At 34.0% G+C, this 24,035-nt stretch overlaps 1 protein-coding gene across 1 annotated transcript in view; it reads left to right on the top strand.

The window, feature by feature from the left end:
- The first annotated feature begins 38 nt into the window (after nucleotides 1-38).
- Nucleotides 39-24,035, top strand: part of LOC129963437 (ephrin-B2-like) — a 396,859-nt gene continuing 372,862 nt past the window's right edge. Inside the window, exon 1 of the mRNA XM_056077799.1 lies at nucleotides 39-146. Coding sequence (XP_055933774.1) covers nucleotides 94-146 — 53 coding nt within the window. The 5' untranslated portion in view covers nucleotides 39-93. The remainder of the gene's footprint in view (nucleotides 147-24,035) is intronic.

Below are 24,035 nucleotides of genomic sequence, written 5' to 3'. Positions count from 1 at the left end.
ATATGATGCTGTTCTAAGGTGCGCACGTAGATGTCTTGTCTTCATGTTTGTTTTGTACGAAATGGGATCATTAAAAGAAATATTCCCAATAACATGGGCCCTCTTGCTTCCACTTCACGGATCATAATGATCTTCATTCCACCACAGTAAGTAATTTGTTGAAAGAATTGCTTTTTGTTTGATTTTCGACGCACATTATACGTGTTTCTTAAATCCAGAAAGTGCTGGTAGATTCTTGACTGCATAACTACTTTCTTATAATGAAATCCTATTATTCGCATTTTAGTTATAATTATGCGACTAATGTTTCTAAAAGGATATTCAAAAAATTTATTTTTAGGAGTTTGTTTAGATTTTTTATTTTTGAAATTTTTTGAGATGCATGTATGCAAGTATAATTGATGCATTAATATTTCTTCTAATTCTGATTATTATTTAAAAAAATTTTTAAAGACAGAATGGTAGCATTTTCGGAATTCAAAATTGTTTAGAACCTTTGTCATCTGCTTTACATCATAAGTTATAACTTAACCTTTAGCACTTCATTGGCACCATTGCAAAGGATTTGGAATGTAAGCATATCTTAAGCTTGAAATACATATAATACTATTTTTTATTTTATTTAAACAATATAGAAGACCGAATTCTAATTTTTGTTTTTGATCAAAGTAAATGCGTTGTCCTTTAAAGAATTTGACTGCCGACTAATACGATCAGCAAAACATTAAAAGCATATAATTAGTATTTAGATGGCGAAAGATAAGCACCTTTTTCGATGTACAGCACTTCAGTATTTCCTCTTTATTTATCTACAATGAATGACAATTTAATTCATATAACTACTTCGGTCTTTCACAGCCAGTTATTGGCAATACTGCAGTCTAACAACATATACTTCGACAAACGCTGTGGAAATTCATTCTGTCAATGAAGAAAATTATAATTATTATTTCGGTTTGAATAGATTGGGAACTGTAGTTGTGACACGCATGTAATAAAGATAGATAAATATTTTTTTTGTTGGCTAATCAATAAAATGAATAAATGTATCATTCGTTCTAATTTTCGCACATATCTGCCTGTGATCCATCAAAACTGAGAACAAAGCAAACTAGTCAGGATATTCTAGGATGAAATAGGTCAAAAATTAGCTGAGTGACTGGATTCCAATTACTGGACCTGTCAGCGGCAGAAATCCACCTGACAGAGCTTGGCCGAGTGAAAATCTGAATTACAGCTCGCCAGTGTGACAATGCGGAGACAGTCCGAAAAGCTAGCCAATTAATCGCATCATTAAATGATATGTTCTTCGTGGAAACAGTTATGGAGTGGAAGACATCGTGAACATCTGCTGTTCCTTCATGTGGAATGACTGCCATTTACTGGAGTTTGTGAAAAGTCCTGTTCCAATTCGTGAATTTAATTCATGTATCAAACAATTTATATTATCAAACTCCTGTTAGAGTACATATACCTCTATTTTGAAAATATCGGAAATATACTTTTTCGGGTAAAGATTTAATCAATTTATGGGAGTTAAGAGAGTTTTAAAACTATTTGGCATAGCTAAATTTGAATAAATGTTAGTAAATGATTATTTCGGAAGTTTTTACTTTATTATTCATTTTAGGAATAAAATTTCGATCTTTCATTTATAACATGCAGGAAAAAAAAACATTCAAAAATGCGAATGAAATATGCAATATGTTTTATTGGCGATTTTTGAATCTTTAGTCTTAATATTTTGACCTCCATGACCTTCGAATTTGTACGAGATATTTATCGTGTATCAGCATAATATATCGCGTTCATAATTTATCATGTTCAATCTATGTATCAACATAAGATATTCTATGTAGTTAACCCTCCAGCTGTTTATCCCGCGATTTCCGTGCGTTGACAATCACTTCTTTTCCTATTGCATCTCGCGTTTTTCGCCATCTAAGGTGTTTATTTTTACGATTATAGATTTTTATTATATCAATATTGTTATCGTGTAACATAAGATATCAGTTCACTTTGCTTGAAAAATGTTTGAACTTATTTGCAAACATCGCATCTAACTAGTGATTCTTAAAAAAATATGCAGTCAGAGGGTTAAGTATGTCTTAGTTTTTTTAAATAATCTCTAGTTGACATAATTATGGATTTAGATATAAGAAATTCCATAGTTCGATTACTGAGACCGGCAGGTCTTTATAGTCAAAAGGGTTGATGTATTATACCAATAGTTTTTAAAAACAAAACAAAGAAAAATCCTTTTACCCAATTTATATAATATATATACATTGGATTCTACAGGTTAATAAAATTTCCAAATGACATTTTTTTTTCACTGAGATTACAATAACCTTCCTGTACTTTTAATTATTTTATAAAGGTTTGCAGCCTTTTACATTTATTTTGTACATTTAAGCATACATATTTTATTTCTATACATTTATTTCTTCTTAATTTAATTACGTGTGATTTTAAATAATATATTTGGTAAACATACGTTTAAAGTATTCTCTACGTTTCCTTCGATTCTAAAAAAATTGTTCAAAATTTTTAATACTCCTAATTTTTAATAATAGTCAATCTTTCCTATATCTCTCTCATCGTTACGTTGTGATTTGATCGTTACATTGTGATTTGATCGTTACATTGCGATTTGATAAATAGATTTTTTTTAGATGTTGTGCTCTTATAATTTTATGCTTTTTTAAAAATGAGTATAAGATGCATGCTTGTTTCGAATATGGGTATATAAACCGTAGTTATATCTCTCAACGGAAAAAAAATGCATTTAATCTCTTTTAATGTGTAAAAACATCAAATTATTGCTCCCAATGCTTATAAAAAAAATTTTAACCCTCAGACCGCAATATCAGTCACTATGGTTGTTAAATCACATATTTAAGAAAATGGATGTTAGAAGCATATTCTACTTGGAGAAACATTTCACAATCTAAAAATAACAACATTGAATATTATTGTGACCAATGAACTGGAACCTTTTTCTATTTAACAGTAGCCAGTATAATTCAGAATTTTTTTTTAACCCTCAGAATCATAATCTCATGGCATATTCTTAGAAATGGCTTTTTTCTTGAATTAGCTCAACTAGCTACTGTCATTTTTGAAAAATAATTATAAGTTGCTGAAGTTTAAAATGACACCAGAATTGCTTCTAGTTCACAAAAACTCTACCTGGTGAGCTATAATTTCCCAATTGTTGATATATTTTATTAGTTCACCACCTCAAAAATGACAGCATTAAAAATAGCAACTAATATAAAACCAATGATCTGGAACAACTTTTTATTGTATAGTCTGTATCAGAATGTGCCCTTTTCCTTTGCAAGAAGAAAAGAATGAAACGAGTTCGATGCTTAGAACTGGTGGCTTTACAGTGTACTTAGCAACTAAGCATCTCCTGTCTGGAGGCGCCTGGCGGTGACTTTAAACAGGTTGCACTGTGATCACCTTGAGAGCCGTCATTTTGTGGCGGGAAGATGATGGGGTGTCACTAATTATGGGTGTCGGTCTCTTGGAAGTGAGAAAGTAGGCGGGACGCTTACCTGGAAGGTGAGATGGCCCCGCCCGGCCGCAGAACCTGATTCGAAGCTGCCCTTTCGTCTTTCGAGGCGGATGGCTTGGCTTCCTTGGATTATTCACCACCAGATCCGTTTGTGAACTTTATGACTTTACATTTGCAAATTAAAGGGACAATCTATGGAAAATATTAGTTGCTGATTCAAAGCTTAAACAAAAGTATTGTAAGGGACTACACAACATTTTTTTTTTTTTTTTCATTTAATGGATTGAATTACAAATACTTATTCAACGTACTTTGCGCTCCCAGCACTTCCTCTCGATATTGTAAATATAAAATATGTGCGCAAACATATTATGGTACGACATATTGCATATTCAGTTTTGAATAAATGCCGTATTTAATACTATTTACTATTTTTTAAATGTTTTTTTATGAGTTAAAGAATCTTTTCTTTTATGAGTAAATCAATAGTAAATATCTGAGGGACCAAGCTTCGTTTGGCAGTTTTTTTTGTAAAATCCTGTTTTTTCGGAGAAAATATTTAGATGCGAATGAGATACTGATTATATATAAATATTTTTTAATCGTGCCTCATCTCACAAAATTTTAACATACTAGTAGGTTATCCTATGGCAACGATGCAAGGGCCACAAGAATTTACCAGATGGCGCTATATGACATTGTCAGTATAAGAGCGGATAGAAAAAGGCTCGAATAGTTTGTTATAAAGAAATGTTTTTTTTCTTTGTGTGTGTGAGAGAGAGAGAGTAAAATCGCGTTTTTTTTTTTTTTTTTTTCTGAAGAGACACCTATATAGATAAACTTAAAAAGCTAAAACTAATCTAAATACAAAATTTGATCCAAACCGTTAAAGCCATTTCCGAGATACACGAAATAAATTTATATACAAGAATTGCTCATTTAAAGCTATAATATAATTTATTACATTGTGATGCCATCTATGAGAGAATCTTGTTCTGTCTGGGAAGAATAGCTGTTATTTGTCAATAACTATTTATAATTGAATTGAGAATGATATTTAGAACGGTTTTCATCTACCCTTATTTCAAATCTGTTATTTAGAATTATTTTTGGACATGTTGTCTTTGACAAAGCTTTTTTATTCTTTTGGCTGAGTTTATCTTTAAAATTAGAGATATTGTTTTTAACTGCGTTAAACGTATCACCAGGCAATTCGACAGAACGAAAAGCATTGAGATCTGTATTCATGAAAAATATGCTCAATTTAAACATTGTAAATATTTCTACATTACACAGCTAGAAGTCTGTTTTAAAAGAACTGACCTCAGTGTATGGTCTCTATCGCTTAGAATAACATAAATCTTTTTCTTTTGATCTGTAAGTTTTATCTTAAATCAAAGGTGCCGTGCTTTGAAATCGAAAATATTAATTTTTCGTTATTCTGCTGTCTTGCATTTGTTCTCTCTTTAAGAAACCAAAATTCTTATTTATGCAATTAGTTGCTACCATTTCTATCTTTAAAAAATATTTATCTTCTCATCAATATTTTTAAGTATTAAACTTCGAGTTTTGTTTTGAATATCAATGCCCTGGTAGCATAGTGAAGCTACATTCAAGCGTAATAAATCATTACAGTTGGCGTGAATTGAGTAAATAAAAATTCACCAAGAAACATTTGTGTTGCAGATTACTTTCATCTCCATCAAATGAGTCACTGAGACTGCTGTTGCTTAATACTCTGTTTCCTCATATCCTTTTGTGGAAAATGAATAGAGAAGACAAAGGCAGCTTTAACCACAGGTAAGGACTTCGCGCCCGCCCTTCATCACGCGGATGAGTAATTGTCTTCGTGGCTCATCAAAGACTGAAGCTTTGTCACCTGGCAACCACAAGGTCTGACACCTGCAACTTGAATATCCAGAAGTAATCCCGTCGCTGTCATCAACTCAAATAACGCTTTTAATCTCGGTGGCTGTTAGTTAGGAGGGTGCTTTAAAATGCATTGCTGGCGACACGGAGCGAGGGTTGCTCCCGAATATTCAAAGGGACAGGAGAAGGAAGAAGATGGATGGGGTGTAGCCGCACACGGAATTAACGCCGCAGCGACAATTCCAATTTATCTTTTAGTAATTAAAACCCTTAAAACGTTCGCAACAGGAGAAAAGAGCCGCATTCACAGTTGCAGAAGATTCTTTTCGCAATTAAAATCTACCTTTTCGAACATTATTTGTGGGTCGCCGAGCAACGGGGATGGAGGGGAGAGAGTGCATCTTAATTGACTTCATTCACTCAGTGGGTTCATATTTCCAGTAATTAACCATTGTACGGTCCTTTAGAACTCGGGTAACATTTGTCGGAATGCAGTGGAATTCGAAACTTCGGGGGTGGAGGATGCATCCGTTCCAGGAGTGGATTTCTCTCTCTTGTCCCTTTACTATTGAGAAACTGGAGAATTCACTTTCCAGCAGATGCTGAAGGCGAATGGGGCTCATTTAAAATTTCATTTCGCATCTTGTGCCCAATGGACTTCGAATGTATCGCACGATGGGAATGCATAGTTCGCGGATTCTTTTCGCGATGGCCGTGGAAGATACTTATTGTCCATGATGCATAACTTTGGAAAGAGTATCCATTTCAGCATTTCAATGGAACGTAGTATTCCGCTTTTGGAATAATTACAGCGGTATCAATGGATTCTCATGAGAATGAGAGTAAAATGCTCTTATGTTAAAACCATTACTCGGACATCTGGAGAGCTTTTGCGATAACGATTTCATTTGACGATAACGATGACCGTATAGCGATTTCATTTGATAAAAGAGCTTCATTTAAATGTCTGATTACTCATATTGGTGAAGTTTTGTAGAAGTGTTCAACATATGCCATTCTGATTATTTTTTTAGGTTACCCTGTAACCTAGATTTTGCTTTGTGGTTGTATTATCCTGCCTTTGGAATTCTCCCGATAATTTATTTTGTCATCTCCTACCTGACATACTGATCAAAAGCACTGTTACGGCAAGCAAGCAAGCAAACATTTTAGCAAATTACTTTTAACTTAAGTGGCATCATCACTTGTTATTGTTGTTATTCTGTTAATTAATTTTTTGAATTGTAACGTCTACGTATCGTGAATGAAATAAATGTTATACTAACGTCTCTATATAAGCACTAAAAAACATAAATGCATCAAAATTATTTGTGCATTTTTTTTTTGTCGAATATGAATGATTACCTGTGGATTATGATGTAATTACCTGTGGAGTGAACTTCAAAGATAGTCTTTGAGATCTGATCGTAAAGGAATTAAGGCACGCCTGTAAAGCCAAAAGTAGAATAAATATTATAATTAAATTTTATTCGAAATAAAATTGATTTTTAATGACTCATTTGTTACTGGGAAGATACATCTGTGAGATTTTACCTTTCGCAGTTTAACGGGTCATATTGATAGCAGTGTCTTATATCTAATTTTTTCACATCCATCTCCAACAAGTTATACTACTTGAGCGCAATTATGTAGTAAATTTTGAATCGTTATCTAGAATATTGAAAGCATATAATGGGGACCTATTTCTCCGACACTTCCTAACTGAAATCGACGATGACCTCAGAAAATTAGGGATATCTAATCATGCTATAGAAACACGTTTATTTTCAGAGTTAATTCTTTCAATATTGACTAACTGAAGAGTAAAGTAATAGATAAATTATTTTAGAAAGGACCTTAGAATATCTTAATTGTAAATAAAATATTGTAGTTTTCTATTTATGAAAAATTTTAGAACCTTGAAGATTTCATGATTTGAAACGATAGTAGCATATTGTAGTGAAGATTCAACTACCGGGGTACTAAAAATGGTGTTACAGTGAAATATTTAATTACAGCATAATATCTAAGTTGAAATAGAGTTTTATAAAAGAAAAGAAAAAGTTATTGGTTTTCAGCATTTACTGTTAGTGGAAGTGACAACCGATCCTATTGTCTATGTTTGATTTCAACTACGTCTAAATAATCGGCTAGCTAGCTCTGCGTCTCAGCAAGTTCTGCGCCATTTCAATCACCAACTATCTTCTGGAAGATTCTGAAACAATACCAGATTTCTGGCACTCTCTCTCTCAATGGGTCAATAACTGCATCCATCCATTTGATCGCCAGTATCCATCTTCAAGGGCAACTACATGTCAAAAAGAAATCAACATACTATTCTTATTGTGGCCCTCTGTAGGTGAAACATCACATTTTCTAGAATGTGAACTGAAACTTTTCGAAATTTAATTTCAATAAAAAATGAATTTTTATAATAGCAAAAATTATTAATTTTATTCATATTAAAACAAGTTTAGATTTCGAAAACTACTTGCGCATCTGCGGAATTCCAATTAGACACATTAGGAAAGTAACCATCGAGAGTCATTAAGGGCTGCAAACAGATCGATTAAAAAAACTTTTTTCTTTTTAGATGCGAACTAAATAAGTTTATAAAAAATACAGATTCATAGAATTATAAAATATTAGAATAATATTAAAGCTTTCTAAAATATAATTGTTCAAATTCCTGATTATATTAATACGTTTTCACTTAGTTATTAACATTAAACTGAATATCTATTTTAATAATAATGTGCAAACCGTGGATGCTGGATAGCCTGTATACATAGCAAAAAATGAAAACATATACATATTTACAATGTTAATAAAATAAAAATATTAAACTGGAATAAACCTTTAACATTTTAAAAAACGTGTTAACAGTGAAACTATTTTAACCATCTTATTAAAGGAGGGACCTCATGTGTTTTGGGTGGGATCGAAAAATACTTAAATCCATCACTATAGATATGTGAGAAATTCGATTTATATATTTTATATACAAAATTTCCATTTCTGTAACAAGTACCATTCTCATTTAATACAAATGATGAAATTGTAAAATTTTGCTGTTTTATATTCTTGCATATGTCTGTGCGTTAATATTTTTTATCCCGAAAATTTTTTGTTATAAAGTATGTTTAATGTACGTATAATTATGACTAATTCATGATCGGTAGAAATATTCATAAAAGCCAATTGATTTCGATCTTCAAATGTATCAATGAACTCAAATTCCATTTATGAGATGTGCGCTAAAATCTGCCTTTTCAGCAATCGAATATTGATAAATGCAGATGATATACTCCGAAACTAGCTCAGTAAAATCGGATTAAACCATGCTCATATTTTAGACAAATTTCAATGATGCACCGTAACTGGAAACAATGAACGATACTATTAATTTCCTGAATTACTGTCTCAAATGCAACGATAAATAAATGCATTTGGGATCGTTCGGAATCAATTACTGTAAAGGAATGCATTTCCTAGGAATTCCTGTTATGAATCACTCGTAAGCTTTGACCTTTCGAGTGAATGAGCCTGGACCTTAACGTTGTTTTTCTTTTTCATCCAGCTTTTCTCATAGAAGTGTTCCAATTATAATATTTTTGGAGTAAAGTCATTTTATGGGACAGAATAACCAGGAATAATCTTTCTTTGCCTGCAGGTCAGTACAAGAAAACGATCCAAGAATTTTTTTAAAAATATGTTGCTGCAGAACGTCACTTGTAGAGTAGAATACAAGCAACCGTTTTATCTGCTTGCTGAGGGGATGGGAGGTCAGAATATTTTTTTTTATCTGTTGTGCTGCCATGGTAACGGTCTTTTCGTCATGGCTCAGTGGCTGGAAAGAGTTTCGGGTCCCATTTGAGGTTCACCTCGCGGATGAGATGGCTCTCAAATGAACCGAGGTTCGACAGAAAATCGCAGGACACTGACCAATGAGAAAAAAACTGCCACTGGGACGGTGGATGGGTCGTTGTGAATGAATTTTGTGACGAAGGTAGCGATTTTCTCTTCTTAATCATTTCCGGGTTTCGGATCATTAGTCTTCTGAAGCAGTGAAAGTATATCCTTGAAGGGGAGGTTTCACGAACCAGAATCCCGAGTGAGAAGTCCGAAACTGGAAACCAAGGCACGGATTTTTTTTCTTTTATTTTCTTGAACACCATTTGTGGATGAATGGTTTATGAGTAAGATGTTGATGAATTTGCGCATGGAGAATAGCATGAAACAAACATTTGCTAATTTTTATGTTAAGATTTATTTTAAATACTGAATAAGTTTCGTTGAATTCTATTCTAGAAGAGGATCTTGCGCAAGATCCCCCTCTGGCATATTATAAGCCATTACTCTTATCTAGACTTATAAATTGCTCTGCAGTTTATCTCATTGTAATGACTTGATCTTGTCCGATCAAATAAAGGGTAATATTTATATACTATTCTTTTTTTACAGCCTTATTTACATAAAAACAACTCTTTCTCATCTAGGTTAAATGAATGATGCTATTTACAGCACGAAATTTAAACAAGACTAGTTCCTCGAACAAATACGGAGAAAACGCCTTCACAAGAACAGCTAATAGGCGGTTGGGGTCTCAGGCTACTACAGGGGTAGCTCTCGGGTTCCACCAAATTTCCTTCGGGTGGAATTTTTCTCAGAAGTCCACTTCACACAAAGCCCCTCTCTTCCTCTTCCGAAAAATCTCACCTTTTATTTTTCTCTCAGACTCCACCTCTCATGTCCACATTGGTATTTGGGCTCCCTGATACCCAATCACCGTTCAGAACAAACCTGAATGGTCTCTGATCGTCCGTGGGAAATGTCCATTGATGATCCATCCTCCACAATGGGAAAAATGAAGGACATCAGGAGATCTTGAAGACATCTGGAGTGTTTGACACTCTCGCCTTTCGAAGACACGATTTATTTCACTAGGAAACGCTTGTGTGGTTCCTTATCTGTACTCGCACTCATTGGCCACATGACCGTACTTGAAAGGAAGGTCCTCATTTGGCAATCTGGAGGCACTTAACACTGTGGGAGTTCCGTTCATGAAGAATGGCCGGGAATGCCAAATAGGAAAAAGGAATGTCACAGTGGTCACCAGGGTTTCAGGCCGATTGAGCTGAGTCTTTACCTCATATTAAGAGTGTATGGTTATGGTTGTAAATCTGCCATATCATCCATTATAGGACCACTCTTGCCTGTGGACGTCGATTAGGAGCTTCCTGCAAATTGTAGGTAAAATGAACAAAGAGCCCCGAATAACCACAAATATGGGGAAAGAGGGAAAAATACGACGGACTCAACGTGCTCGCGCGCCTTGGGAACGGGGCTTTAGAGATAGCTCATTCACTGAGTGTTTTTTTTTTTAATTTCTGAAACTAGTTTTTAATATTTTCAATAATTTCATATAAATGCTTAAACTTAGTTTAGTTTTAAATGATTTTGATTGTTAATTGAGTTTTTTTTTAATCTTCTTAAAAAAACAACAACCTTGAAATGCCTAAAGGGTTCATTCTAGTCCATTGTTAAGAGGTGAGAATGAAACCTGAATTGGTATTCTCTTCTCCTTACTTCCATACTAATGATGCATAAAAGTGAATATATCGTGTGTGCCCAAATAGGAATATCAATTCTCTCAGCCATTCACAAGTTTCACGTCCCGTCTAAAGAGTTTTTATGCTATTGCATCTATAAAATCATATTAAGTGAGATTCTGGATTAAACTGATAGATACAATTTGGAATAATTCCTTTAGGAAGTTTTTCGAAGTAGGAGTTGTTCAATATACAACAAATATTTAACGTTTGCGTTGTAACCTTCCCCGTTTCCCAGTACTGATAAGACATGTACAGCCAGCTGTGTCGACGCTGTTAAATACTAAACTTCTCGAGATAGCCAGATGATGGATCTTTTCACCTGGGTGGTTTCGCATCTGTTCATTAGCGACTACAGTGAAAGACCATATGTGGAATTCCTCATCCAAGAGGTATTGATCGTACCTTCAAAGAGAAAGGGATGCCCAAACATCTAGATACTATATGTTTCTCATTGTGAAAGGACTATGATAACTCCGTATTCCAGAATACTCAGTTGTGAAAGGTGCGTCACACAAAGGACCTTCCCACGACCGACTGGCGCCGCTGAGAGAGCATATTTCTGAACCCCGATTGGCCGAAAGAGAGCTCAAATGACCAATGTAAATTATTTCGGCGGCAATATCAGCCTCTTAAAGAGCGGAGATTATTTTTTTTTTAGGAGAAGAAACGAATTGCAGGAGACGGTTGGACTATGCCCACGAATTCGAAGTCCGAGAACCAACTGAGTTTCAAGAAAGCCTTTGACTTTAACTATTGTGTCTCCTACTACAGGTGTAAATAACTATTTATTTAACCAAGAGTAGAACAAGTTGTTCCTTTTGTATATAATAAAGATAAAGAATTGTCTGGAAATTCTGCTTCGTCATTTGATCAGTCTAGATCAAGACATTACAGCGTACAGAATTATTCTAAGATTTCATAAATATGCACTAAGTAAAACAGCTAAGTGTGGAATTTTTCTTCCATGCTAAAACATAGCATAGATTTCGTTTGCATGGTTGCCAAATCGTATAATTGTATAAAATCAATTCTAAATGATAGTCTGGAACAGTTTATGCATCTCAGATGATTTATTCCCTTCATTTTCGTTTCAAAATTGTTAACATTTATCAAAAGTAGTTATAAGAAGAAAATAAGCCAGTTGAGAACTGTATTTTAGCTCTATCTTATTAATAGCACTCATGGAACATAGCAATATTTTAGCATATATTTGATTCGAAATTAACATATATTCGATTTTTTATTTAAATAGTAAATTAAAAATTTACTATGTAAATTATCTCGCAGTATATAATTTATTAGCTTCTGTAGTCACCTTGACTTTTCAAGTCAGTGCAATCAAAATCATCCATCAAGGCAGATTACATGAAAATACTTTTCTACAGTATGGGGACCGAGACGGGTGCAAACACATTTCAGTCAATAGAAAAATGTCCAAGTAGCGTTATTCATTCACAACAGCTTTCCTGCTTTACTTTTGGTGGTGTTATCTTCTTTTTTAATCCATCACCATCATTTCGGGATGTCAACTGGAGCTGTAATTTTTATCCCTCTCATCTCAGCCAGTCACTGGTCAACCCTATCAGAGGGGCGCGAGTTAATTTCCAAAGTACACAAGACACTCAAACCGCTTCGCTTTCAAGTGGTGGAAGGGGGTGGGGGTCGTCAAGGCATCGACCGCCTGCCCGAAAATTTTCTGGCCACTGCACGTGGTGGAGAGAAGTGAAGACAAGAGGAAAAAAATGGGAGGGTCGAGTCCCAAACAAACAAAAACAGCAGAGACGAATGTTTGGATAGGGGCACCGTAAGAGGCTAAGCGAGAAGATGGCCCGAGGCAAGCAGTAACCATGGCAACTGGCGGGAGGCAAAGACCGCACACGACAGACGAGGTTTTCATTTCTTGCCTTCTTTTCGCTTTTGCCTTCCTTGTCTTATTATTTATTTCGGTGAGTTCTAGCTGGTTCCTGATACTGGAGAGACAGAAAGAGAGAGAAAGTTCCATATTAAATTATGAGCTACACTCTCTAAATTGGAGAATATTTTTCAGGTTATTTTCTTATTATCTCTGGAAAGTATACTAACAGAATCGTAAAGGCAAAGTGGGAAGATATGATGGGTCTTGTTTATTTATTTACTTGTGGATGGGATGGAGGGGATATAATTGGTAATTGTACATTTTTTTTGTTTCCCCCCCCCAGTCCTTTTTATGATTGTTGACACAAAAAAAGAGTTAAAAAGCCATTTTTCACTTGAGATTTTTTTTTTTTTCTTTTTCTTCTTAAAACTCACTGATGTGTTGAATCCTCTTGCATATTTTGTAAATTAATTATTTTTTTTTTTTTTGAGATTTCGTTGTTTGATAGCACCTACATGAATCATCAAGTTCATTTATTTTATTTTATTAACTTCGGTAAAAAGGGTAGTTATAATATAATATACAAGAATTGCCCAAATGAAAAGTGGACAAGTGGAATGCAAAGAATACCTTTATTAGAAACCAAAAGAAATTACAGTGGGTGTTATAACACAGGCCTCATTGTTTAGGTAGCAAGTCTGTGCCTTTGCTGTAGAAAGATGGGGTTTGATTATTGAAAAAGTCCTGCACAGCTTCCTTCATTTTGTCTTCCGAATGGAAACGTGTCCCCTGTAATGCTCTATTAAGTGGAATAAAGATGTGGATGCCACAGGGTTCCAAACCGGACTGTATGGCGTGTGTTCCAACACTTCCCAACTGAATTTTTTTAAGGTCGTTTGAATTTTACGGGAGACGTGTGGGCACGCATTGTCATAGAGAAGAATCGCTTGTTTTGTGAGAAAGTAAGCCGTTTCTTTCTGTAGTTTTATCAGAGTACTCCAGTAATGTATTGAATTGAGAATACTCCCTTGGGCAGGAAATCAATCTTGAATGGTCCACAGCAATCGAAGAATCAGAAACCGTATACTTTCGCGCGTTGTTGCAATCTGAACGCATCCATATATAGCACGACTTTACTTTTGATCAATTCCCTGTATCATGAATAGCTTTTACTGTTGAACGCCGTCAGCAGTGCACACCTCCTGCCGCCCTTTATATAACCCTGTTCGGTGACTCCTATAACTACCGTCATTCTGTCGCAATCGCAAGTGTCCACTTTTCATGTGGGCAACTCCTAAAAAATTATTAGCTAAATAAAAGTGGATTCGAATGTAGACTTTGCAAGAGATGCTACTTTTATATGAGAAATGCTGAAAGTTGCTGGTCTTGATAGTATGATGTCGAAGCGCCGTGATTGGATTGCTTATTGGAAATTACAAAGTTTTTTCCGACCCGTTCTAGAGAACAACGAGCGGATTAGAGAAGACGAGCATCGATAATATATCTAAACCTCCAAAGTTTTAAAAAATGTCAAAATTGGTAACGTGATTGGAGCTGGGGAACTTTGTCGTGTTTCCCCCTCCCCCGTCCTTTAGAGAATATACTTTGAAGGTTTTTTGAGTAATCTCACGAAAATGCTAGATAAATAATAGACGAACATTTATGACTTATTGGAATCATGAGCCTTCATATAAAATAAAAATTGACGAAATCAGATTGTAATTGGGCCTGTGGATCTGGTTCTTTGATTTTCTTAGTTACCTTAAGTATATAAATTTGCCAGAAGACGAGCTTATCGAAAGTTTTGCCTCAGGATGGATCAGATGTGTTATTTTAGCTTGTTGAATCTGATTAGACATGCGAAGCGTTGTTACATTCAACTTATAAATATGTGTCTGGTAAATGATTTGGATATTTATTCTTGGTAAACTGTTTAATTCCACAAAAAAATTATTTATTCAATATATATTATAACCATTGTAAATGATATGTAAAAATAAAAGCATCGTTTGCGAACTTTTACTACGAATGCCTGGAGACTTGGAAGACTTCTTTGTTTGAAAAGTGGTTGCGAGCCGTCAATGCTCATTATCTCCTCAATGATTTCGCCAGTCGCAATCTCTTCTAAGCGATCCCGCGGAGGCATCCATTAAAACAAATTTCGTCCGTCGATAATCACTTTGGGAGCTTTTTTCCCATGCATAATTCATGTGAGGCGCCAAAATAGATGTCCAAATTATGAAGCGAGGTGTGAATGGGGTGGGTGTGGTCGATCGGAATGCGGGCCTCTTCACAGCCTTTGCCCATGACTTAAGATCACTTGAAATAAGTGTCTCCCCCTGAACTGTGTTGACTGTGAATAAATACAAAGAATGAAATGGGAGAAAGAAAAATTTACTGATGTAGGTTGGCATCGATGAAATTACTTTGTTTATTAAATTTCTGGAGCAGTGTTTAAATTTGATTCGTTGATTTAAGCTAGCAGGCAATATTCTTGATTTTCAATCATACATTTTATGTGACCTGCTTTGATGCCGTAAATTTTTCAAAAATAATTCAATGTTTTGCTATTTCTTCGAATAATACAAGTTATTAGGAACATAATTCATTATATGGTACAATAATATACTGCTTGGTTTCGGTTCTCATGGCCGTTGCGTCTGTTCAGAACCACTATGTTACTGTCTGGACCTAGTCTACCTACTAGGACCTACTGTCTTACCTAGGATTGAAATCTTTCACTTCACTTTGCACAACGTAGGTAACTTGGCAATCTGCTGTCAAAATATTGTTTAATATAAAAGATATGTGGCACGAATGATGAATATTATACAACTTCTGCAGAACGGAGGCATGATATTATTATTGGCTAAGAATGATTTTCACACTTGAAGTTCCAATCACCAGTGGTTGACAGTAAATTTGCTGTTCGTGCTTCACCGCTTACCAGGGACTAACTTTATACTTTTAGTTCAGGCTACATCATTCACTGTTGACTGGCAGTTAGTCATTGCTAATTGACGACATACGTTTAAGAAATTATATTCTCTTAATAAATTTTATTCTGATGATCTGAAAATAATGCACTTAAATACATGTTATTTTATCACAACTTAGCATAGATCTCTGGTTGTCAGTATCACGTTCTCATGGCCGTTGCGTCTGTTGAGACAAAGGAGATCCATACCACTATGTCGCGGTTTGTCCTAAGGCAGTCTTTCACTTCAGTCTGCGCAGCGTAGGTAATTTATCAGTCTAGTGTCAAAATATTACTTAAAATAAAAGATCCGTGGCACGAATGAAGAATATTATACAACTTCTGCAGAACGAAGACATATCTTTTTAGTCAAGAATGGCTTTCACACATTAAGTTCCAGTCACCAGTTGCTGACAGTTCAGTTTTATTCCGCGGCCTCGTCAGTCACCGGTGACTGATTCTATACTGTTACGAAAATTCCGGGGTTCGTTTGGATAGTGGGAGTTATATGGTGTGGAGAACACTCAATCAGCAGGCGGCAGTAGAAAATGAAACAATAACGTTTATTTACACGAAGACACACAGGACAGCACAAAGACGACAACTATATACCGCACAGAAGACGATTATCTTTAGCCGAGACGCGCAGCATACACAGCAGCATACAAAACAGCATAAACAGCAGCATACAACAGTATAAGCAGCAGCTCTACTCCGTCGCTGCTCCGTTAGTCCCTGGACGACGAGTTTTTTCACTGTGGCTTCCGACTACTCAATTCACCATTCGACTCACCACTGCCCGGCAGCTGCGGGTGCTTCCTTTTATAGGTCTCAGGAGGCGGGGCTAGAAACCTCTCAACCAATCAGGAACGTTCGAGGCGTATCTCCGTTCCTACTGGACGGATCGGGAAAATTCCCGATGTTTCGGGTATAATCTATTTTGGCGTCAAAGTCGCCAAATTCGTCGCCAAATGGTCGCCAAGTTTGTCGCCAAGCTATGGAACCTCCCATGGAACCAACTATGCTGGAAAGCCGCATCGCAGATTCGTAACAATACTTTTCATTCAGGCCACATCGTTCACTGTTGACTGGTGGTTTTAAATATATGTTGCCATTGATAATTGCCGACATATGATTAAGAAATAGCATTTACTTAATAAATTTTATTCTGTCGATCAGAAAATAATGCACTTAAATACGTACATAGATCTCTGGTTCTCAGCATATCAAAGAAATCAGGTATGGGGGCTAGGCGGAAAGGGCGCCAAAATAGGCTTAACAACATGTTAAATGTCTTCACGAGCCACTAAACCAATCATTGTTGGCTTTCTCAGTGCACGATACATTTTTACTTCTCTTTTCCTTATTTTCTTTTCTTCCTCTTGCATTTTAAATGTGTTTATGTCGAGAAGGTGTTATTTAATTTTAAACCTTTCAGTTTAGTTTCTTTCCGATTGTTTAATAATTAACTATACACTGTTTTATATATCGTATAGTATCTCTTTAGTTGTAGGATCATGTCACATTGATAAAGGAAGGTTCTGAGGACATTGTGCCAGTAAAATTTCTCATCTACTCTTTGCCCCTCCCAATTAAATAGAAGAGGGTTGAAACAATATTTCTTTAAGGTTGTTAATAAATCTCATTCCTTAATAATAGCTGGCATCCAGCGATAGTAAATTTCTCCCTTAACTATTCTGCTGGTGGTTTCCATCAACAAAGAATTCAGTAATCTTGAAGCCTTGTAATGCTTAGATAGCAGTCATGTATCAGAATGGATCGCATCTGGATTACATCAACATGTTTTATTAATGCTACATTTCTTCTCTCAAAGTTATAATATGCAGAATGAAAGATTTTACGACCACGCAACGTGGACTTCAGAATACTATGTATAAACCTGTGGTTTCTTCTTTTACTTATTTGTAACACGGATTGATGTTGCGATAGCCAAGAGATCGTTGTTGAAGTTAATTCGTTTTAACTTATCTTATTTTCTAGCAATGGAATAATTATTTTATTTTCTGGCAGTGGAATAATTATTTTATTATGAGAAAATAAATACAAAGTTTTAAGTGCTAATGTTATGAAAGCTTTGATTTGTACTTTTTGGCTTAGACCAGGACTTCTAAATAAATAAATCAAGCGACTTCTTTCGTAAATCCACTTTCATCATGGAAGTTTTGTTGCGATCTTAATGCTCCATTTCCTTATTTATATTAACTATTTATAACTTAAAAGAAATTCAGTCGTGTGGGGTTGATTAGGGGCTCAATAAAAATTCAGAATTAGTGTAATAGTTATTTATTTACAGGTTTCGTTACACACAGACATACAAAATTATAGAATAATTTTAAGATCTTATATATAACATTGATCAGAGCTTGCAGCAAATGCCATCGCTAGATCTGAACTGAAACAATGCGTTACAAGGCATCAGAGGGCGCTATCTTTGACGTCATCACAGTCAGTTATGGTTTATGTTACAAGAACGGCTACAATTGTAAATTTTTTAATTATCAAATTTAATGAAAGCTTATAAGTTGAGATAATATCCCTAGATTTATTGGCTTCACAGTGTTAAAAATCTGAAAGAAGACAATAAATGCTCTGTTTTAGCTAATAGTCTGTTTGTTACATAACGCTCTTTTTAAGAAATCCTATTCTATCATGTGTTCGGAAGATATTAAGATTGATTTGTTATTTTAAATTTATTATATATTTGAGCTGTTATTATTTTTAGTTCCTGGTTTTGAAATTAATTATTTTAATAATTTAAACTGGATTTTTATGTACCTATATTTGTTTTTGTTTTATAACTGTCGTATTTATTCTTTTACTGATAATTCATTTTTTTTTTGTTTTGTTTCTTTTTAGGTAAGTACCAAGATTTGGTTTCGTTCTTTTGTCATTCGCCGATTTTCTTCCATTTATCGGTCTATCTCATGGTCTTTATGTGGTATGTGTATTTTTGCTTTTAAAATTATGTGTATACATTAATTTTCCGAAATGCGTTAGTTCTTTGTATCAGTATTTTTATCGTGTCTATAAAATAATTATTTATACTCGAAAGTGGTATAGTTTTAGTAATTTTAAAAATTACCAAAGTGATTATAAATTAAAATTTGAGCAAGCCACACAATACTACATGTTTATTAATCGATAACCTTCATGAAATAATTTTAAGATTGTTAGTTTACCATACGACTTTTCTACGTTTCTCTAAATAAATTTTAACTTTTAAATATTGAATTGCATTTGGATTCTAAAAATTTATTTTGTTTTTAATTCAAATTTTTGTTATAACAATTTAATACTATTAATAGTCTTTCTTTCTTCAAAAACTTTTTAAAAATAACAGAAATAAGAAAAAGCTTCCTTTTTTTAGTATAAATTATTTTCGTTTAATTTGTTATCATTTTTCAAAATATAATTTTCAAAGTAAATATATAGGAAATATTGAAAAATAAATTGCAAATCACAGGTAGAGACTGCTTTTTTTCAATGATTTTTATTCTAATTATAATCTAAAAAATGTAAGAATTCAGTTAACTAGACTTCAAAAATAAGTATTTCTATTAAAATTTGTCTTAATTAAATGAATTTAATGCTTTCCAATGCAACTGTTTCCCACTGGCGAGTTTAATAATATTAAAAACATTCTTGATGTTTCTTCGAAATTTTTTTTATCTAACGTATTCACTTTGTGTTTGATAAACTGAACATTACGCATACAATTTATATGCATAATACACATGTATTATACATACAAATTGTATATTATGTAACCAGATATACCAATGATAGCAAATTCTACAGCACTTTAGAACAAAGTTTCTCGTTATGTATATTTCGTGCTAGTGAAAATGGTTACTTTTCTCTAGACATTTTCAATGCTAATAACAAATTCGCATGTCCAAAAAAATAAATACCTCCATACAGCGCAACCATGGAGTTGCTGCTCTTCACTATACTTATTATGGAAAGTGAAAAGAAAATCATGTCCAAATTCAATTTATTGCAGCAGGTGTTCAAGGATATGAGTGGGTTAGACTATAATGCCCGCCTCACGACCCAATCGAACATTAGACCATCCTTTCTGACCTTCAAAATTTGAGGGCTCAACAAAACCAAAATTGATTTATGCACCCAGCTCCATCGTGAACAGGACATTATCCTTATCAAGTCATATATTCCGCGGCCTTATTTATCTGGATCACTTGAAACTTTTCCCCGAGAAAACAATTTCGTATTTCGATTTATCTTTTGTCTCTTCGATGCGAGGCTGTCTTTCATTCTTTCTTCTCTTTCATCCCCCCTCTCCCATTCTGAGGAATGAATGAATACCTGGAGACGAAGGGGAACGTATTCTTCTCATCGGGGAGTTTCCGGTATAGTTATTATTTTCTTCTTTTTCAATTTTTCCTTTCTTCAACATCGTTGGAGAGTAATAATGAAGGTTCGTTTCTTTTTCGACTCGAACTCGCATTATTTTCTTTTTCAATTGGCTTTTGGAATTGAACTTATCTCTTTTAACTACCTCGACTAATAGGCTGAAATATTATGAATGTCGATTGGAACTCGTGCCAAATTAGCTCCGCCCTTTCTAAAGAGATACAGAACATTCCTTTAAAAAAATTTAATGTACTTTTATTTCATAAACACAGTATCGCGAAGAAATGGAATTGGATGCATGAAGTTTATCAGAAATTTGGATTAAAGTTGTATGCATGCATGTATAAAAGCTTTGTATTCAGATTAATTTGTAATTAACACTTGCTATCGATTGATGATCATTTTATTTTTCGAAACTGATTACAGTGGCTGAAATTAGACAGGTGTGTAAGGGAAAGAATTTTGTAGAATTTAAATCATGAAAATGATTAACAATGAAAGTTAATTACAAAAAAGTATTTAAAACTGAATAATTAAACCCATTTATATTCTGAAATTTAAAAATGTTTTCCTTTTATAAACAAAAATTCAAAAAAAATAAAAAATTATAGACAAATATTTTAGTTCTAGACGAAGGCGATGATATTTCTGGATACTGTAGGCGAGTGTGTCCCCAGGTTTAAAATAAACGCTGTATTGGCTGTTCTTTCTTCATCTATGTAATATACTAATTGGCGTTGCCATCTATGGAAGAAAATCCCTTCCCCTCCCCCTCCAAATACCCCAATATTTATGCATTCTGCATATAGTCTTTAAGCAAGTTACTTAAGTTACTAGATAAATGCCTTTAGATAGCATATTAGGTGTTTCTATTCTCCATGATGATTTTGAATTATTGGAGGCGAAGTTATACATACCGCTGATGAACATTGCATCATTTTAGCGGCTGGACTTTTCAGGTTCTAGAAACATAGAATATCTATTATTTGGAATGCAATGAATAAGAACTAGCTGATTCAGCATTTGCGAAAAGATTTAGGTGGCTCATTGGAACCGATTCGCTGGCTTTAATAATGCGACATTGTAAAAACAGTTTTATTTTGAAGGCTTTATTGGAAAAAAAATGAATGAGAAGTAAATAATAAAGAAACAAGACTTTTTTTTTTATGTGAAGAGTTTATATGTGAGATAAAATACGCGATTGTTAGTGAGAGATATTTTTATACTATGAATACCATTAACAATTTTCAACTTAGGTAATAGTTTCTAAAAGTGGGAATTTATATATTTGTTGAAGGAGTGATTCGGACACCTTTTGCTTTTTCAGATTAAAGAAAAGACATTGTCAAAAGTCATTCATAAATACTCTTAACTCTTATTTTAACAAATGGAAGACTACTGTTTAACAAAAGCTTAGAAAAATTTATTTTAATGATATTATATAATATCTGATATTTTTTTTTTCTAAAAATACAATTAAGTGTTTCATTTCTGTTCGTCTTTCACCATTTCTTGAGTTTCTTGTTTTTAAACAAATCAGTAGCAAGTAGCCGGTTTAATTCTTCACGGAACTTCTAAATAGCTTTCTCAATTTTGATGTATTCTTGATTGCCATTGAACAAAAGTATTTTGCTGTTCTTGTTTATATCGTTAATAATCTTTTCAAGTCACAAATATGTTAGCCTTTTAAAATACCAAGCATTTTCTCTTAAATCAACAACTGTCATAAGGTATGCAAACTTCTAAATTTTTAGATTTAGATCACATGCATGACTGTCTTTCTTTCATAAATGGAATATGCTATTAATTTACGAAATAATTCGTTATCTAAGAAAAGATTTAGTTAAGAAATCACTGGATTGCAAAGTATAGAAACTAATCAAAACCAATTGGCAACACTAACTTTGCATCAAATCCCTTTTATTCGGAATGGCTAATTGTATTCTTAGTCAAGTGTAATTGCTCTGATTCTTTCTTTCCTCGCAAGCATTCAACCAAAGAAAATGCGATATCCATTATACAAAACCTTCTTCGTGGACAAAAGTCCGACTATTCGATTGCAAATAGCCGCGGAGGGTCCTTTACGAGAAAGGCAAATAAAACCCTGGCAATCCTGAAAATAAAAAATAAAAAAAAGAAGGCAAGGAATGAAATCAAATGGTGGAAGGCAGTGGCACCGATTCCCTTCGGTGTTTACTTGGGGCGTCCACTCAATCTGGCGAAGCACCCTCGAAATCGATTACCGTGATTTAACGTAATTATCTTTTCAAAGACGACTCTGTGTCCTCTGTGCTCCCTCGACAAAACCCCTTTCAGTCCAGGAACAAAAAAGAAGGATCACGTGACAGTTGGCGGACATTTCTGTCCTTTCGTTCTCTCACTACTTTCAGAAGAGACGAGTTCGAGTTGAGAACAATTATTTACTTGCTTTGTTGTATTTTCCGTGAATATGTTCCTTTTATGCACTTTTTTCTGCTGTTTTTCGTCTTTTTTTTGAAATCCTAAAGAAAATTGTAGCAGAATCATAAAAATAGCCAAATATCAAATTAATATCAAACTAGCCCATTTATCTATTCACTCATTTTACTAAAAGTATTAATTTAATTATTTCAGCCAACTTTTATGAAATACATTTTATCATAGCAAAAGAAAATTATATTTAAATTATTCTTGCAGAATAATCATAAGAGCATTCCGATTGGTTAATTCGAAATGGTAATCACGCAGTTTACTCTGCCCCGCATAATTAAAAGCATTCGGATTAAATTTGAATGACCGTACCACCGTGACAACAACACTAAGAGCTATCACCGGCCACGGTACAACCCTTCCCTTGGAAAAAATGTTCTGTCATCGAAAAGAAGTAGCCGACGGCCACCATTTCTGTGTCTACCAGAGTTGGGAGAATCAACCATCATCGCGGAAACTTTTCATCCTCATTTCTGAAGTGCCCCTCATTGGGAGTGGTTAGTTAGTACAAAATGATAAAATGAACGTACCAAAAATTTTCGAGTTTTTGAAACTACCAGATATTTATTTTGCTATATATTTCGAAAATTAGAGAGGTGGTCTGCAACTACTGATGGCGCATCTGAAAATCATAAATTTTCTTATGCAATAAAAGCTGATTTCATTACAGTTGTTGGATGCTTGGAGATTGGATACTTCGTTTTCCGGAGTATATAAAATTCATACATTTATTGGATTCAGTTATACAATTGATGAGGAATTCCAAACTATACATTTTGAGATATAAAGAGTTTTCGCGAATCAGTAATTGTAATGATCCATTTTTCCAAAAAATTTATTCCTGCCCTGTAAATATTCTATTAAGTATAGAATTGTATTGATTCAGTTTTGTTTAGTTAACTATGTAAACATAAGAAAGTACCAATCAATAAAACAATCATTATGAAATCCAATTAAAAGTAAATATTTCCTGATCCAGAACTAATAAAAGATACATTGTATTTAGGGAGCACTAATGATGCTACATTTAAAACACAAATGAACTTAACCAAATCAGAAATAAATGTTACGTTAAATGCAAAAATGGAACCAAAAAGAAAGAAATGATGAATCCGGCTTGAAGACTTTTTAAAGGGTCACCCTCAGGCAGGGATTCAAACCAGAGAATTTTCTGTGACGGGTCTTTCATCCAAAATATTGACCTCGCGTAACCCGAAAATCCCAAGAAATTGAAGTTTTGGAGATAAGAATTAGTATCATAAAATCAAAGACAATAAATTACACAATAATAAGCAAAATATTATTTCAAAATTTTTTAATCTAAGGAAGACC

Source organism: Argiope bruennichi, chromosome 3, assembly GCF_947563725.1.
Source record: "Argiope bruennichi chromosome 3, qqArgBrue1.1, whole genome shotgun sequence".
In the NCBI taxonomy this organism is placed as follows: domain Eukaryota; kingdom Metazoa; phylum Arthropoda; class Arachnida; order Araneae; family Araneidae; genus Argiope; species Argiope bruennichi.
This window is presented reverse-complemented; position numbering and strand designations above follow the sequence as displayed.